General features: G+C 39.0%; 2 protein-coding genes across 2 annotated transcripts; one reads left to right on the top strand and one right to left on the bottom strand.

Moving 5' to 3' along the window:
• Nucleotides 1-1036: 1036 nt before the first annotated feature.
• On the top strand, nt 1037-12851 carry Marcal1 (SWI/SNF-related matrix-associated actin-dependent regulator of chromatin subfamily A-like protein 1). The gene is made up of 15 exons (XM_028312442.1): nt 1037-1652; nt 1764-1879; nt 2211-2311; nt 2727-2861; nt 3264-3369; nt 3542-3625; nt 4953-5033; nt 5187-5286; nt 6267-6417; nt 8395-8559; nt 8983-9136; nt 10881-11012; nt 11706-11831; nt 12257-12316; nt 12501-12851. The coding sequence occupies exons 1-15, from the start codon at nt 1295-1297 to the stop codon at nt 12804-12806; spliced, it is 2175 nt and encodes a 724-aa protein (XP_028168243.1). The 5' UTR covers nt 1037-1294; the 3' UTR covers nt 12807-12851.
• Nucleotides 12852-13553: 702 nt separating this feature from the next.
• LOC114358471 (serine protease inhibitor dipetalogastin) lies at nt 13554-15537 on the bottom strand. The gene is made up of 3 exons (XM_028312444.1): nt 15474-15537; nt 14740-14787; nt 13554-14433 (listed from the first exon to the last, which is right to left on the bottom strand). The coding sequence occupies exons 1-3, from the start codon at nt 15487-15489 to the stop codon at nt 13637-13639; spliced, it is 861 nt and encodes a 286-aa protein (XP_028168245.1). The 5' UTR covers nt 15490-15537; the 3' UTR covers nt 13554-13636.
• Nucleotides 15538-17791: the final 2254 nt, after the last annotated feature.

The following is a 17791-nucleotide window of genomic DNA, read 5'->3' as shown; positions in this document are numbered from 1 at the left end:
GAAACCCAGGACTGACTTATGTGGAGCTGACATGCGACAGCCCGCTGGCTGAGCCCTGCTTGCAATAGTGCAACGATTTGTGCTGCTTCTGTAGGTGTAGAATCCCAGGTAAAGTGTCAAAAAAAGCGGAGATGTGTATGGATCAAAGTGTGAAAGCAAAAATCCGAAAACACGTGTTTTTATAGGGGGTAAGTAGGCCGCAACTCGCGACGTATCAAAGAGTTGATACATGTCTTTTTCCTTACTTCTTCACATCAGCCGGGATATCTTTTTAAATACCGGTGTGATTTGAATGAATTTGGTATCAATTAAAAGATAAAAGTTTAATCTTTAAAATGGTGCCACTTTTTTTGTTACTAACAAATTCGTTGGTACACAAGATCGCGTGGAAACAACTTCATGTAAGTGATTCCATAGTTTTGCTCGCGAGTGTACTTCGCCGGATGTAAAATTGAATTAGGTATTTAATTTTCAAACCTCTGCTCCGATTGCGCTAACTATTTTCAATTACAACGAGACTAGACGACGAATTCGTATAGCGGTGTCGCTTTGACTGCTAGTTCATTTAAACGAAAACGAAACGCAACTGCTTCTTTATGTAAAACCTGAAAGATAGCTACTTTTTTCATAATCGCTTCACGAAAATCATGAACATTTGCTGTTTTAGTGAAAAAATAAGGTATTCGGAAAGTCAGAAAGTGCTTAAATCCGTTGTTTTGTCTTTGTTTGCGCGTGAACTTTACCGCGATACCGAATTGCACATCGTTGAATGAAAATGGTGTGTGGACTAGAGATGAAACGCGAATGAATTGGAGACATTACAAATTACCGCAATTGGGGCCCTGTTAAACCTTATGTGACAGAAACGACTTCGCCGGATATAGCTTCGAAATTCGAAGTGAAAAAATGCATTTCCGGCGACTTAATTCTAAATTCAACCCGAGGTTTATTGATTTTTTTTTTAAGGGACGCGCGCTTGTAGCTTGCGGAGCTTTTCCAGCTTCACCGGGCAGAGTGGCGAGTACAGAAGGTACTTTAGCCGTTTGGTTTATTGATGTTAATGCAATGAATCCTTATAATCGTTCAGTTTTTTATCGATTTACAATTTAACTGATACGTCACTCATTTACTATAATGGACATCCCTAATTAAAAAAGTGATAGTTTGCTTGCTGCTCGTTTTCTTTAGTTTGTTTGTAAAAAAGTTTATTGTATTTTTTTGTCTTGCGCTTACAACTTTTCGAAAAAGCCCAATAAAACGCCTTAATGCTTGAAGCAATTGGATATCGTTAAATATGACTTGCACCAAAGAAGAAATTGAGAGAAAACGACTTGCTGCACTACAGAAACGGCAAAACAAATTAATGAATGTTACCCCCAACAAGTCGGCTGCTCTCCTCGCTTCAAATTCATTTGGAACTCCGAAATCTTCCGGATCCCCCAGGAACAATGCATACAATTCAAATGCAAGTTTTCACCCTTACGCCAGAGTTTCAAATAGTTCAAACTCGCAAGCTGAAAACAGTGTTCCAGTGGGAAAGATAGTCAACGGTACAATATACCTGATATCTGAGACAAGGTTTGAAGTGAATCCCTCCGAATTTTGTGTGCCTCTCATAAATATCTTCAAGACTATACCATCAAGAAGCTATGGTGAGTGATCTATTCTCTCAATGGATTTTATTATCAAAATTTTATTCAAAACAATAAATTGAACCTTACTTATGCAAGAAAATGGTGTAAATCAAATTTTCAAAATTTTAGATCCAGGCTCCAAGTTGTGGAATTTCTCTGTGGATGATTATCATGAGCTGATGAAGAAAGTGGCTCCCTTAGCACCGCATGTAGTGTTAGGATCCCTGCCACCTTATGTGTTGAAGGTAAAATTATTAGAGTAACTCTGGAGTTTTGTATTGCAGCTTTAAGAGAAACTTGTTGTTCACATAAACAATTTATTCCATTTTATTACAAAACCTTTTGCTTGTATTATATCCAACAATGTTGCATAGAAGCAGAGGTATACCTTACTGTACACACGGCCACACTGTTAACTATCCATTTCCGTTTTTCCGCTCTCATCAAATGGTGATTATTTGCGATAGAACGAGATGACATGACTGGCAATGGGCAGTTAACACTGTTGCCGACAGTACCTAAGCATTCAAGCAATATTGTTTATAATTTTTTGTTTCTAATTTATTTACTGCATAGGTGCTACAAGGACAAACAATGGACCCTAACAACATTGACCTAACTCCTGTAGAAGCAACACTGAGGCATAAACTAATGCCTTTTCAAGAACAAGGTGTTAGGTAAACATTTCTTTTTCTAATTATTAAATGGTAAAATAGGTTCAAATCTATCCTTTACTTCATCAAATATAATAATAATATAAGCCTTTATTACTGGATTACAAGATATTTTACAACATTAATTAACCATTTCATTTTACAATTTAGCTGCACTCATCTCCAGTTTGTCCTTGGACATAGGCCATCATCAAATATAGTGATATTAATAAACACATTATTTCACTTATCAATATTTTAAAATATTTTTATTTCTTAAATCGAGTTTATTAGAGAATAAATTTCATAATAATACATTAACTTAAAATGACTTAAAAACTAAAAATTTAAAATTACTAATGATAAAAACTATTTACAAAATATTTATTTCTATAGGCAGATTTAGAATGAAGGTAAATGTTTGTATGTTCTTATTCAGGTTTGGAATAGCTCGGCGAGGCCGCTGCATGATAGCTGACGACATGGGCCTGGGCAAGACATTCCAGGCGCTGGGCATAGCCAGCTACTACCGACACAACTGGCCACTCCTTATTGTTACTACTTCATCAATGAGGTATGAATAAAGCTTCAACCACATCAACGCGTGCAGATCGCCATTGCCGGCGCAATCATAGGCCAATGACAGGTCGCGCGGACTGTCAAGGGTCGCGCGACCTGTCATTGGCCGTTGGCTGCATTGGTGTGGCTCACTATAACGCCTTTACAAGTGGTGATGGAATTTGAATGGAAATTGATCCCAAACATTATGTTATCTAAAGATACTGTCCTTATTGGTTTTCGATGAATAAAAATGATATTAGTTGTGACAATATAGATAATATGACAAAAATACCTGTTTATATTATTATTATAAAGAGCTGTGGTTTTCTGAATAAAGAAAAATAAAATAAAAATTATCAGCTTTTTATCTACATTTTGGTAAGAGATAAATAATTACTTTAATGCATATTTACAGAGAAACTTGGCAAAGTAAAATCCACGAGCTTCTGCCATCTGTCCCATTAATGAACATAGCCACCCTCACAACTGGCAAAGATGCTCAACTAGTGGCTGACAGACAAGTATGAAACCCTATTGCAATACATAAGTTTTAAATAAGTTATAATAATTTAATTGATCAAACTATTACACCAAATATTAGTCCTAAACTTCTGGTTCTAGTTTTCATTTGTATTTATGAGATTGTAACTACACTAGCGAAGAATAATAATTAATAATGTGTATTGTTTACAGACAGAGATAGTAATAGTCAGTTACAAGATCACAACAATGCACACAGATTTGCTGAAGAGCAAAAAGTTTGGAGTGGTTATTATTGTAAGTATCCTCGTAAGCCCGGATGTGCCTCAGAAGGAACTGAAACTTTGTAGTCAGTAACGCCGAGACATTTTCGGAGGTGACTTCGAAGTATCGCCGGATGTGCCATCAGAGGAACTAAAACTTTAGCGGTAAATTAAAGTTCAAAAATTCGCGCCTATCGAAAGAAAACAGTGATAGTCTATGGCTTAAAGTATTCAAAATCAGGTATCCGAACTTATTAATATAAAAAAAACAAAATGTCACTGTCAAATTATCATTTTTCTTTAACAAGGTGGTTCGTCCAAGAAGACATGATGTGCGATTAATTTTTTTTCTTCACGTAAACGTAGTTTAATTGCAAAACTGACCAGTATAATTTAAGTTAAAATACTGCTTGTTTAAGCAAAAAAATTATTTTTCCCAATTTGAAGTAGTTTTGTAAGATTTTTTTTAGTTTAAAAATAAAAGTTCTTTGCAAGGAACATTCGGTCTTGATGGTGAAAGTTTTATTTTTGTATATTTTTTCTATTGAGATGGGATTGAGTATTGGACTTTTAAAATTATGATATGATTGAGAAAATTTACCATGATAACGTTCTGATTTTTAGTTTAGTAAATATTATAACTAACATGAATATTCACTTTATTTCTTGTACATTTTAACCTATTATTAGTGTATGTTATAAAACCGATAGTACTTTTAAAAGTACTAATTATGAAACATTAAATAAAATTAGAACCGTTGTTCCTTTTCAGTTGCATTTATTAATATCGTTATTGTATCTTTATGTAGTATTAATTTATTAANGAGGTTAAGAAGGTTACATTTATGTTTTACTTTAAAGTATAAAATACAATTTATTTACTTTTCCTTTTTAAAGTCTGTAATACCGAATGTTCTTTTAAGAGAAAACATTTTTTTATTATTTTTCACCTAAAATAAGCTCTATGCACTATTATATAGGGCCCCTAAAATATGAATGCAAAAGAAAATCTCTAACATAGATTTTTTTTTACTCGAAGTGCTCGGCGTTTACTACTTCAAATTATTCGTTCTTCTGAAAGCACATTCGGCGATACTTAGAAGTCGACACAATTTACTCTTCGGTCTTACGAGGGTATACTTATTTTATGTATTAGGTTTTTCACATAGCTATGTCAGTCATGCTAAATTAGATTCTACATTAATCACAACATTTTTTAGAATTATTAAATATCAATTCCTTATCATACTGCATTTTAGGTATTAAACATAATAATGAATTACCTACTGATAAGATAAGACGTTTTTGTTTTGCTGTTATTCTTGATACACTGTTGATATATCCAAAATGTTTTTCCACAGGACGAATCTCACTATTTAAAATCTCACAAAGCGCAGTGTACAGTCGCACTCAATAGTATCACGCGGCAGTGCCAGCGACTGGTCCTGCTGAGCGGGACGCCGGCTCTGAGCAGGCCCGCTGAGCTGTTCACTCAGCTGTCGCTCATCGAGCCCAAGCTCTTCGGCTCCTACACTGAGTACGGTGAGTGCGCCCTAGTGTGCCGCAGTGACGTCACGCGGCAGTGCCAGCGACTGGTCCTGCTGAGCGGGACGCCGGCTCTGAGCAGGCCCGCTGAGCTGTTCACTCAGCTGTCGCTCATCGAGCCCAAGCTCTTCGGCTCCTACACTGAGTACGGTGAGTGCGCCCTAGTGTGCCGCAGTGACGTCACGCGGCAGTGCCAGCGACTGGTCCTGCTGAGCGGGACGTAGATTAGAATTTAGAATTTAGAAACATATGCGAACGTCAGACCTCCCCAAACTTTCTGGTTAACATGTAAGGATGTAAGTAAGCCAAATCTTTAATTTGCCTCTAGTAAATTAGATAGTAGCATCATTCTCCTTCACTGGTCACTAAAAGAACTAGGGCGCATACAAATTAAGAGGCAAGAGAAAGCGCTGCCACGGTAATACTATCTATACAGTATTCCAACTCGACCATATTTTTGAAATAAATGTCAACAGCCGCGCAGTACGTCACCGTATGACAACATGCGATAGGGCTGTCCCTATCGCATGTTATAATCTGAAGTCAGAAAATTGATATCATCATTTTAATCATTTTAATTTGGATACGAATCTGATTTTATAAATTTTGTTTTTATTAAAATTTAAAAAAATGATATCAGTGACTTCATCATACCATCTACATGCATAAATGTTAACATGGGCTAGTGTCGGCTTATAAATCCATTTACCTAACACCTTGTATAAATAGGTACCTACTTGTAATTATTTTTATAAAAAAAACACTTACTGTTTAAAAATCAACACATCGTCCGTTTATTACTGTGGCACATTCGCGACACCCCCGACTTTTGCATGTCGAGCGCATACCGAGATTTGAATTTCGAAGGAAAGCTCGCGTTTCGTCCGTTTATATGAAGTTACAATACTGTATGATAATATTACCGTGGCGCTGCAATAGCGCAGTGACACGTCTTTGTCACGTTGTCATTTTGGTAGTGGCGCTGCAATTGCGCTTCTAGAAATTGTATCAAAAGCAGTAGAGGCGCTTCAAGCGTGCCACTGCAGCGCTGCCTCGCGTCTCCAATTTTAAGGTACCCCTAATGTTGGCGATGGTTGGAATTCATTTTCTAAGCCATGGAAATATTCCAGGCAAAAGATACTGCGCCGGCAAGCAGACCAATTTCGGCTGGGACATGAGCGGGCAGTCGAATCTAACGGAGCTGCAAATCCTTCTGCAGAAGCGGTTCCTCATCCGCCGGACTAAGGAGCAGGTTCTTACTACTTTGGAGGGGAAGACCAGGTAAAGAAAATCAAAATCGTTTATTGTTTGCAAGTAAGCTCCCAAAGAACACTTTTACACGTCCCAAATTAACGCAGTAATTGAACGCAGTGTTGTCTTTAACCCTCAAACGTAATCCTTAAACACCCAGGACTCCCAATAGGGGATTACAACTGTTAGTTGGGAGCAACAAGGGCGTTCGGTACCGAAAGTCCGTTTTGATGTTATTATATCAAAACATGCACTGTACCATCTAGTTTAACATCCCAAAAACTGGTTTCGATCAGACGCTCCCTGATGGCGTGAGAATAATTTATGTCACAAGTGGCGCTACGCCCTTGTTGCACACAGTAACAAAAGTGCATTTAAATTCGACTTGTATGCAGTTTATAAAAACATATTATTGTAAAAAATGACTGAAGACTAATTTTGAGTCTTCCAGTGACTTGGCCCCCTTTTAGATTGGTCCACGGATCAAGTCGCCACCAGACTGAATTTTCAATTATTTATTCCTCCGGCAAATGGACTCACTCTAAGATTCTAGAGTAGATTTGTGTTGATTTGGTGTTTAATTTATTTACAAAAATATTGAAGGTTCACCTTTTTAGCTCTGGAAACTGCGGCAACCAGTTTAAAAAAGAAGAAAATATTTAAAAATTCAATCCGGCGACTTGGTCCGTGGACCTAGCTAAAAGTGAGCCAAATGATTGGTTGAAACTGGTCCTGACCTTCCAGGCAGGCCTGGAGGATCAGGCTGGACCTTCCAGGCCAGTTGCAGCTGATTCGGAAGATTCCTTTCAGTCTAGTGAATATTTTGATAAATCTGATTAAAACACGAAAGTCGAAAAAAATATTAAGAAAGTTTAATATTTTAACGGTGATTGAAATAAATACACATGTTTGACTTACATTTTAATTACAATTAATAAAATAGGTATTCAAATTGTTATTTATTTTCCATAAAAGATAAAAATTTAACTAACGCCCTATCTGTTTACCAGTTTGGTGCAACAAGGGCGGATAACACGAGTAAAAAAAAACGCATTTTAAGATGTTTCCGATTGCTTTAAAATAGTTATAACACCTTAATCTTATTGCTAAATCATGGGACTAACAAATAATAAAGTAAGTGTAAGTCAAATTATAAACATTAAAAAAATATAAGACATTGAAACTTTGATCGTCAAATTTCTCGAAACTCAATTTTACGAGATACGCCCTTGTTGCACCCAATGCTTCATTTACAGGTTCCTGTAATTTTTTTTAGAGAAAACGAAAGCCTCATTCATGAAAGTTACACTGCCTGCCTAGTGAGAGGGAGTGGTCTAATTGAATTGTAAGTAATGAGGGCTATCGTTTTAGCGCTCACCAGTTAGCGCCACTGTAGAGTAAGGTCCTGTCACTTGCTAGTAGCGAAGACAGTGGCACCAACTAGTGAGCGCGAAAGTGGTAGGAGGACTATCGCATTTGCACTCATCAAGATGGCGCCACTGTAGGGTAAGGTCCTGTCAATCGCCAGGGGTGCCAACTGTTAAGTATAAAAACGATAGCCCTCATTGAACGCAGTGTCATCTTTAACCCTTAAACGCATTCCTTAAACACCCAGGACTCTCAATAGGGGGTTACAACTGTTAGTATTTACAGGTTACTGTAATTTTTTTTAGAGAAGATGCAAGCCTCATTCATGAAAGTTACACTGCCTGTCTAGTAAGAGGGAGTGGTCTAATTGAATTGTAAGTATTTGGTTGGTCATGTGATTTCGCCAGTATTGGATCACACTTCCTGAACTTCAGAACTACCGCTATATCCATGGGAATACCCATGGATGTCGTAAGAGGCGACTAAAAGAGAAATATACGAAGGCCTTCCCAACCTGTCTGACCAGGGGGCAGTGTAGACCAAATCCCCCATTGACTTAATGAAGACTGCTATATACCTCATAATCATGAGTTATTAAAATTTTAGTTAACAAAGTGACAATAATTTTGGTAATTCCAGAGAAACAGTATTACTAGACTGCACATTGCTGCAGTTCTCCAAGGAAGAACAACAAGGGCTGTCGCAAATGGCCGAGGCCTACAACACAAAGAAATCCACCGAGAAACACGCGGCCCTGGTCACTTACTTCAGTGAGTCGGCGCGAGTTAAAATACCGGCTATATGGTGAGTTAAACATGTTCTTAAAAGTTAAAATCTCCTGAATATCACTAGTACTTGTTTTAGGTAACACCACAAAATAATAATAAAAGTACTACGTACAGAACGTTTTCTTCGCGAAGGTATTTAAAAAATGTATGCTCAATGTCGTTAACAATACAGTGTAATTTAGCTTGTCTCAATGTCGAGCACCATTTTGTAGACAAACGTCAGTGATCGGTACTGCGCCGAAGCCATAGGGCTGACTTCGGTAAACTACTGGATTTCTGGACAAAACCTTTCTCAAGATGATCGTACTTTTTTTATCCAGCCGCTGCTATCTCTCGAACATAATTAAGTCCTATTTTATCGTTTTTATCGATATCCAATTCCTTCATCTTAGATTCCACTTTTCATAACCAATACTTGGACATCTTTTTTTTGTTCCAGTAAATACATTCGTCAAGTGGTAAAGGAGACAGAAGGCAAGTTCCTTGTGTTCGCGCACCACCGAAACATGATCGATGCGATCTGTTCTACGCTGGACGAGGAGCGGGTCCCGTACATCAGCATCGTCGGCTCCACGCCTCCTGCCAGCCGAGCGGTAAGCAGCTGACGATCCTACCAATATTATAAAGGCGAAAGTTTGTGTGGATGTTTGTTACTCTTTCACGCAAAAACAATGTCACTATTTTGTTGCAATTTCTTACAAAACTTGCGCGCAAAAAGCAAATCTAGTATGTAAACCATCAAACTTCTAACGCTCGTAACTCAGTTCAGACTAAGTTTAGAGGTATACATGTCATAGTAAGTTTGGTTTATTACACTATTTTGTAATCAAAAAACAAAGTTTGGTCGATGGCCGCGCGAAAAAAAAAAGACGCCACCTTCCATACAAAATCTGGCATTGCCATTTTACAGTATGATTGTTTATAACCCAGATTAACATATAGGCTATAATTTATGACGATCTGTGACAAACTAAATTTCACGCGGGTGAAGCCGCGAGCAAAAGCTAGTATGATTATATATTTTTTAAGCTAAATAAGCTCGTGTTACGAGTGAGTTCACCACAATAGTCTAGCTAGGGACGGCGCGGCGGGGTTCGAACAGCGTTCCTTATGTTAGTTAGTTAGTTTATTTAGCGTTCCTTATATCACGAGTCGGCCCGTCCTACACCTTCACCTTTCGGCTATTGTCGCTTCATTATAACTGATTGCCAATGAGGATTTTCGCGAATGAAAGATCCGCTAGATGGCGGGACGTGGATGTGGGGTCTGACTGCTGCGTAATTGGTGGATTTTGACATCTGTCAATGTCATGTCAAAAATAACCAATCATGCAGCATTTGGACCTCGCGTCTACGTATTGCCATCTGACGGATTTATCATTCGCGAAAACCCTCATTCAGATCCTCTTTTTACCCGATTGCAGCAGGAGGAGGGTTAAATTTTTCTATCAAAATCAAAATCCAATTTTTTTCTTTATTTGTTTAGACTAATTAAATTAGTACTTGCAAATCGTCAAATGCTCTTAAGGAGCCTATACATGTCTCATTATTTTTTTGCCCTACCAGCGCTTCGAGACAAACATTTGGCAAGTGCTGAGAAGAAGCGCCGCAACAAACTCAGTCACCACTGTCTGCCGGTTTAAAAATATAACCATACCTTTAAAAATATGGCCATACCTTTAGGCCTAGGATGTGCACTACGATACCTACGATAGACTCATCGATTTTGCACAATAAGCTCATATATTTAGCGTCTAAAATCGCCGAAAATAATTTATTATGGCGCCCATCCTTACCCGGCTAAATCACCCTAGAGTCGAGGTGTGACCTATCTTGCAACGGGATGTATGTCGGCTTAGAGTAGGCGCACACCGTTGATTTTTAGTTGGCCGATAGTTGTGCCCGATTTTAATTTGTATGAAGAATCGGCCAAATCGAATCGGCGTTGTGTGCGCATTCCCATACATGCCCATACTGATCAACTGCCCGACTAGACTATCGGCCGACGAAAAATCAACGGTGTGCGCCTACTCTTACTTTGCTATTTTATAACCTTGTGCTATCCTCACAGGATAGCACATAGCTCGTAGAGACGACGGCCGTTGGGGCAGGAAAGTTCTCGAGTGGCGACCACAAGCTGGAAGACGTAGCGTGGACAGGCCTCCTACTAGGTGGACCGACGATCTGGTAAAGGTCGCGGGAAGAGCCTGGATGCGGGCAGCGCAGGACCGTTCATTGTGGAAAACCTTGGGGGAGGCCTTTGTCCAGCAGTGGTCGTCATTTGGCTGAATCGAACGAACGAACCATATTTTCTCACCACTAAATATTATCCCTGCAGGAGCTGGTAGACCGCTTCCAGCACAGTGCGTCGTGCCGCTGCGCCGTGCTGTCCGTCACGGCCGCTAACTCCGGCCTCACGCTCACCGCTGCCAACCTGGTTCTATTCGCGGAGCTTCATTGGAACCCGGGGGTAAAACTTAGCAGTAGAGTATAGCTCTACGAGGTGTTATAGTTTGTCTATGGATGGCTTTTATTTAATTATTTATTTTATTTGGGAAATCAACGGCGATACATTACTGGTAATATTATACAGTATAGTATACATTGAATAAAACTTACAGCTAATTACAGATTTCCACAGAATATCATATTGAGTTGGAAATGTCGAAAGGTTTAAATAACCACATAACTATTACAAATTATGCCTCCAACAACCGTTTAATGTGTCTACTTTGCACATAAAGAAGGAATTCAGCATAATAGTATTCATAGCGTTCGGTCTTGAGCTTTACGTTTGATCTTGCTCCAAGTCTTGCCGATTTTCGTCGCCTCGTCTGCTACAGTGCGCTGCCAATATACTTTCATATATCGTCGTTGAAGTGATAATACCTCCAACTGCAGTTATTATTTTATTTTATAGGAGGTGGAAAAATACGTGAATATTACATGCGCATAAAGCAGCTATTTCCACAGAGTTTTATTGCTATATAAAAAGAAAATATCGGTTAGAAGAAAAATTTCGCATGGAAAAAGTCCCAAAAAGTTTTTTTAAGCCCATCGCATTAAAAAAAAATAGTCTTAAAAAATGTTAGGAGGTACATATTGTCACTTCAACGACGATATTGAACCAGCAATCACGTCACTTATCGATCCACTTGCGTAGATCCTGACGCAAGCGGAAGCGCGTGCGCACCGTATCGGCCAAGTTGGCGGCGTGTGCGTGCGTTACCTGATCGCGCCCGCCACCGCCGACGACGCCATCTGGCCCATGCTGCAGAACAAACTCAATGTGAGCACATTCATAATAATAATAATCTGTATCCCCACGCAAGCCTTATAAAGGACCGGGCCACTTTTGACCCGTGAGCTCCAAAGCGTACAAATAATAATAATAATAATAATCATTTATTGTTTTAAATTATTATTTGTTATTTACTCTATATTGTTTTAAACCAGAGATGTTATGGATTTTATACGTAACCGTAACTGAAACTATCGGATATCCGCGCCGGCGATGGAGATATGCATGCGTTGGTGTGGTTGGAAATTTTAGGGAGAAATATGCAAAGGCCCACCCAACCTATCTTATCTTACACTGTCTATACATTCTATTGCAATTAAACTATTTGTAGTGTCGATGCATTTTATAACTGACTACTTCTCAATGGCCCCTAATTTTTTTTCTTGCACTAAAAATAAAATTTACTTTAACAGGTATTAAACGACGTAGGACTAAGTCGAGATACATTCGAAGACAGCACTTTGAAACACCAGGTAAGAGACTATTAAGCTATTAATAAATACAAACAATAATTATAATTATTATTGTACTGCAAAACTCGTTAAGATTTCGAGATAAATGTGACCTCAAGGTCAACTTGTTAATGTCTGTCTGGCGTATTGTGTGTATATTGTTTTTGTGTAAACAAACCTGCCTTACCGATACCTTGCCTTTTAGGAAAGTAAAAACAACATGGCTCAGTATCTAAGCCCGATCAGCAAAAACAAGAATGACTACATACCTGGCACCAACATAAGAAAAGGCACTCTTAAACCGGATACATCAAAAAATCAAATGAATGGACAAACATCCAGTTTAAATAGTCAATTGAATTGTCAAACGTCAAACGGCGAGAACACAGATGACGTCATTACTCAATTTCACATGGAAAATGACATCACAATGCATGAAATCAGCGCCATCGAAGAGTGTTTCTTGGACGACGACGAAGACGATGCTTTATTAGCCAACTTAGATTTATGATATCAAGGAGTCTGTGATTAGTTATTTAATAAATTATTTTTAGTACTTTTGTGTTTTCGTTCCACTAACACTTAAGGCCCAGAACAGACGGTGAATCGCAACTGCAACGAAACTGCAACTGCTAGTTACTTTTGAGTTGCATCTAAGTGTCTGCCATAGCGTCCGTTGAGAGACCACACATGACGCGACCAGTTTGAAACTTTCAGTTTCAGTTTCATTCATCAGAATCATCACAAAGTTGCAGTTTCGTTGCAGTTGCGTTTCACCGTCTGTTCTGGGCTTAAGGTTTGGGCTGAAATTTCGTTCGTTCGTTCGTTTCAGCCGAATGACATCCACTGCTGGACAAAGGCTGGACTGAAGTTTACGAGGTTATAAGTTCCTTATACCGTCAGTATAGATGACCCACGCTGAACTGTCCCACCAAACTTAATGACAGGGGGCGCTACCATCGTTCAACTATATGGTGTCCAACATGGCAAAAATCGGAACCAGAGATTCCTGTATTGACGGTGGCGCCCCACTGTCAATGTCATGGATAGGACAGTTCAGTATTTTGGAACTATACCATAGCTGCTTGATGCTAATTGATACTTAAAGTTTTTATTTTACCCGTCCGCGGAGGGTTATTATTTGCTCAGTTGTACCCCAACTTATTTTATTTGATTTAATACAGTTTGTTTAATCAACTGGAAGTATGTAGGCATACCACCGTCATCATCATAAAGCAAAATTAATCAAAATACAAAGTACATTCGCCTCGTTTTTATTGAACAAACAAATATATTTTTAACAAAAAAAAGTTCTGACTTATGTAGTTTACATTAATACTCTTAACTGCGAGCCTCACAGTCCCCATCGCGTGACTTCTCCTTGCCGGCGCATCTTAACAGGCATTCATTGTTATAAGTCACACCATCTGAACCGCACACTGGGCTCAAGTTCCTCGTACACGAACATGAGCTGCCGGGATTGCCGTCATTTTCATCTTTACAAAAGCCTGAGTAAGCGACGCTCAATCTAGAGTTGTGCTGAGTTGCGCAGTTGAGCCAGCAGTCGTTGTCGTAAGTGATGCCGTCCGAACCACAAACCGGCTTGTGATCGCTCTCACACTTACATTCCGGCTGGTTGACCACAGAACAAGCGCCATGGTGAGCAATACTCAGCCTTGAGTTGTCCGCAGTTGCGCAATTGAGTAGACAGTCATTGTCATACGTGGTTCCATCCGAACCACACACAGGGCTAAGGTTTTCTGGGCAAGTACATTCAGGTTGGTTGTTGACGATGTTCACGTCGGTTTTGCAAAGACCTGAATACGCGATACTCAGTTTTGAATTTTTCACGGTTGCGCAATTCAGCAGGCAGTCGTTGTCGTAAGAGACCCCGTCGGAACCGCACACTGGGCTAAGATTTTCTGGGCAAGTACATTCGGGTTGGTTGTTGACGATGCTCACTTCGGTTTTGCAAGGACCTGAATGCGCGATACCCAGTCTTGAGTTGTTCACGGTCGCGCAATTGAGCAGACAATCGTTGTCGTAAGTGTTCCCGTCGGAACCACACACTGGGCTTAGGACATCTGGGCAGATACACGGTGGTTGGTTGTCGACGACGTGTACGCTGCTGCCTTCGCAAGGACCGATGCAAGTGTCCGGTTGTGCCACCAAGACGCTTTCGCACGCACCATCGTGGGAAACTTTGACTGAGCTGCATCCAGCTTGGCAGCTGCTCGAGTAAGTCTTGCCGTCTACGCCGCAAACTGGTTGGTATATTAACGTGCAGATGCATCCCGCGCCCGGCAGTTGGTCTGGACAACGTCCCTCGGAAGCTTTTGTGAGATCAGCGTTCGTTTCCTGAGCGCATTTGAGCAAACACTCGTTGTTGTAGGTCTCGCCGTCGCTCCCACACACGGGACGCAAGCTTCTTGTGCAGGTGCACAGAGGCGAGGAAGTCGCTGTGCTCGCGAGCGCTGCGATCACCAAAATCCCTGTAAAAATGAAATCAAGTTTGGTATTGTTTACGTCGCGTAGGATCATAGGATCTAATTGTCACCACGCGCGGCGATAAGTGATAAGTCACGCGAGAATTTACTCGGCCTTGTTTCCCTGTAATTATTACAATGAGGATCAGTACNAATTTTTGTCGTAGAACAAAAATTTTTGGACTGTATATTAAGGATTTCTTAGACCTATAAATCTGCATTCACAGCTAAAAATCGAAATGATCCTCATTAGCCCAAGAGTTAGGGAATTTGAGCAAACACGTCGCTTATTAAACAAAATAATTTGATGTCCGTCCTACTTTACTTTACTTTGATTGCAAACAGAGGTAGTAAGTATTATTATAATAAGGTCTCTAAGTGCATAGCAACTCGCGTTACTTAAAATTCATGGAATGAACGTTTCCAAGCTTTGAGAAGGTCAAACATCCTTCTTATGTTTGTTGTCAAAACATCTAACTTGCCTTGTTGCCGGCATGTTTACATGATAATTATTTACTAAAGTTTCCTCAGGCACCTTGACATTTAATTAGTACTTCTTAAAAATCTGGTTACATAAAGCATTGTTATATTTTGTATAGCCCATTAATAACATCTGTATTTTTTATAAAAATCATTGAGATCAAATGAATCCCCTTATTCATAAAAATGAAAACAGGTAAATTTAAACTCACCGAACTTTGACACCATCTTGTTAAAAAATATTATCTATAAAATTATTATTTGTATACTAATTATTGCTCAAACGAACCGGTCGACTGCGTGTCTCTGAATGAAGCTTAGAATTGACTGTAGTCAATTTATATTTAACTAACACGATCGGTGGACGGTTGAGGCCGCTAAGTTTGTTTTGTGATTCCCCGAGCTGTGCGTCAGAAAAACTCCTGGTTCCGCGTAACATTAAGCTATACTTAAGTCACACTTGGGTGACGAAAACAGCTTTTAAAAATAGTCATTAAGTACTCAAATGATAGCTTATTATTAGAGAGGACATTGACTTTTGAATTAGCTACAATGTTTTTGCGGAAGCGCGCGTGTCAATTCGTGATGCTAAGGCATGACCGAATCTAACCGTTTGTATCGAACTGATACAGTCGACACAGTCCAAACTGGGTGGATTTTAGACTTAACTAAACTTACGGGGTATAGGGTAGCCTTGCTTAATCGTCTAGGATCTTTCAGCATAGGTGGTGTTTTATAATTAACCCTTTGCAAGGCTTTTGCCATAGAATTTTGGACCATTAAGGTCCAAAAAATTTTTGAATTTAATTCCAATACAAAAGCAATGAAATCAAAGCAACAACGAGTTCTCTGTGACCGTTAAAGAGAACCCTGGTTTAACGATCTGACGCCATCTATTCTTAAAGCGACATGAAGGTTGTCTAGAGAAAAAACCCATGCGCCTAGCGCCTAGCCCTTTGCTTACCTTCTGATATGAATCAAACTATTGACAATGTTGAGATCTTTATTTCCATAGGCAATTAGGTACCCAACAACCAAGGTAAATAAATAAGATTGAAACAACCTACATACTAGGCACCTATGTAAGTAATCTGAAACGTCACGCTCAGAACTACATAAATATATTAAATAGATACTTATTACGACATTTGCGACCAATCACTGACTTGAGTATATTATGAGGGAAGGTTGAATCAAGTTTTGTGTGTCCTTTTAGAAAACGTACATTCATGCTTACAGGCACAAACATCTATTGTTTCGAATCGAATCAGTTGCTTGTGAGAAGTTAAACATAAAAAGTACTTTCAAGGTAAATTGTGGCATCTTTAGTCATTGTGATTAAATATATTTTGCAACAAAAATGTGTAAGTTATGTAATCTAACGTGCTGTCGACTGTACACACGGAGAGCTTCGTGCGGGTACTTGTGCTATTTATCTATTCTGTGGTACAGGACGTGAAGCAGCAGGAAGCAAAAATGTCGGGTTACAGATTAATTAATTAAAATGATAGTTTACTTCTTAGTTACTACTTCCTCCTCTTTTTCTTGTATATTAATAATACTTATTACATATCTTAATTATTATTTATTTACATGGAAATACGATTGCCATCTCTAAAATTTGACAATGAGGACAATACGCGTAAAAAATAAAATCCCGAATTTGCACGCATATTGCAATCAAGCGCATCGCCGGGCGATGATGGCCTACTAAGACTTGATTTTTTTATTACAACAAATGAAACCACGCCGCGCCCGGAGCCCGGACGCTCCCCGGATCTCCTCTAAACTAGGACAAGTCCGGAGATACCCGAACGGATGGTTACCCTACACGGAAAGTACGCAAGTCTCGTGTTCAATGGAAATGGAGTAAGATTTATTTGCGAAGCATATTTGTTCATTACGATGAAAACAAGTCTAGCATGGGTTTGTTTTAACTAAAACTGTTCGTCATATTCAAGATGATGCTTAGTATTTTAAGCCGTCATTTTCCTGAAACGTAACTAAATTAGCAAGAAATAAATGAAACCGGTACGTACGTTCAGAGAATTATTTATTACATTGTCTATAATTTAAATTTAAACGTACTGACGGCAATATTGTTTATGTTTAGTAATGATAAGGGAACAAATGTGATACTAATTATTATGAATGTTTTGATAATAATAGGTAATAGTTGGTAATAATATTATCTCTTATCTTTTCTACTGAACTTACGCCATGAGGTATTCTTTGAGGTTTGTGGTTCCATGATTCGACGATCAGGAAGCATTCTGGACTCGAGTAGGGCAAAGAGGAGCTATTAGTGAGGCCACTCCAAGGTCTCCAGCAGTGGACAGCATTTTATTCAAAAGTGGTAGTATCATGAAGACTTTAGAAGGCTGTTAAATTAGTTTTGACATATGGCCCAAGTGCTGCAGTGGCTCCAGGTTCGATCCCTAGTTGCCCCAATTAAAAAACTATTAAACGATAATTAGCACAGATATGGATTATTATTATTATGTTGCTATGTAGTAAATAGGGACATGTA

Source organism: Ostrinia furnacalis, unplaced genomic scaffold, assembly GCF_004193835.3.
Source record: "Ostrinia furnacalis isolate ACB-3 unplaced genomic scaffold, ASM419383v2 OfSCF3958, whole genome shotgun sequence".
In the NCBI taxonomy this organism is placed as follows: domain Eukaryota; kingdom Metazoa; phylum Arthropoda; class Insecta; order Lepidoptera; family Crambidae; genus Ostrinia; species Ostrinia furnacalis.
Note: the sequence above shows the minus strand (reverse complement) of the source record. Positions and strands in the feature narration are given on the sequence as shown.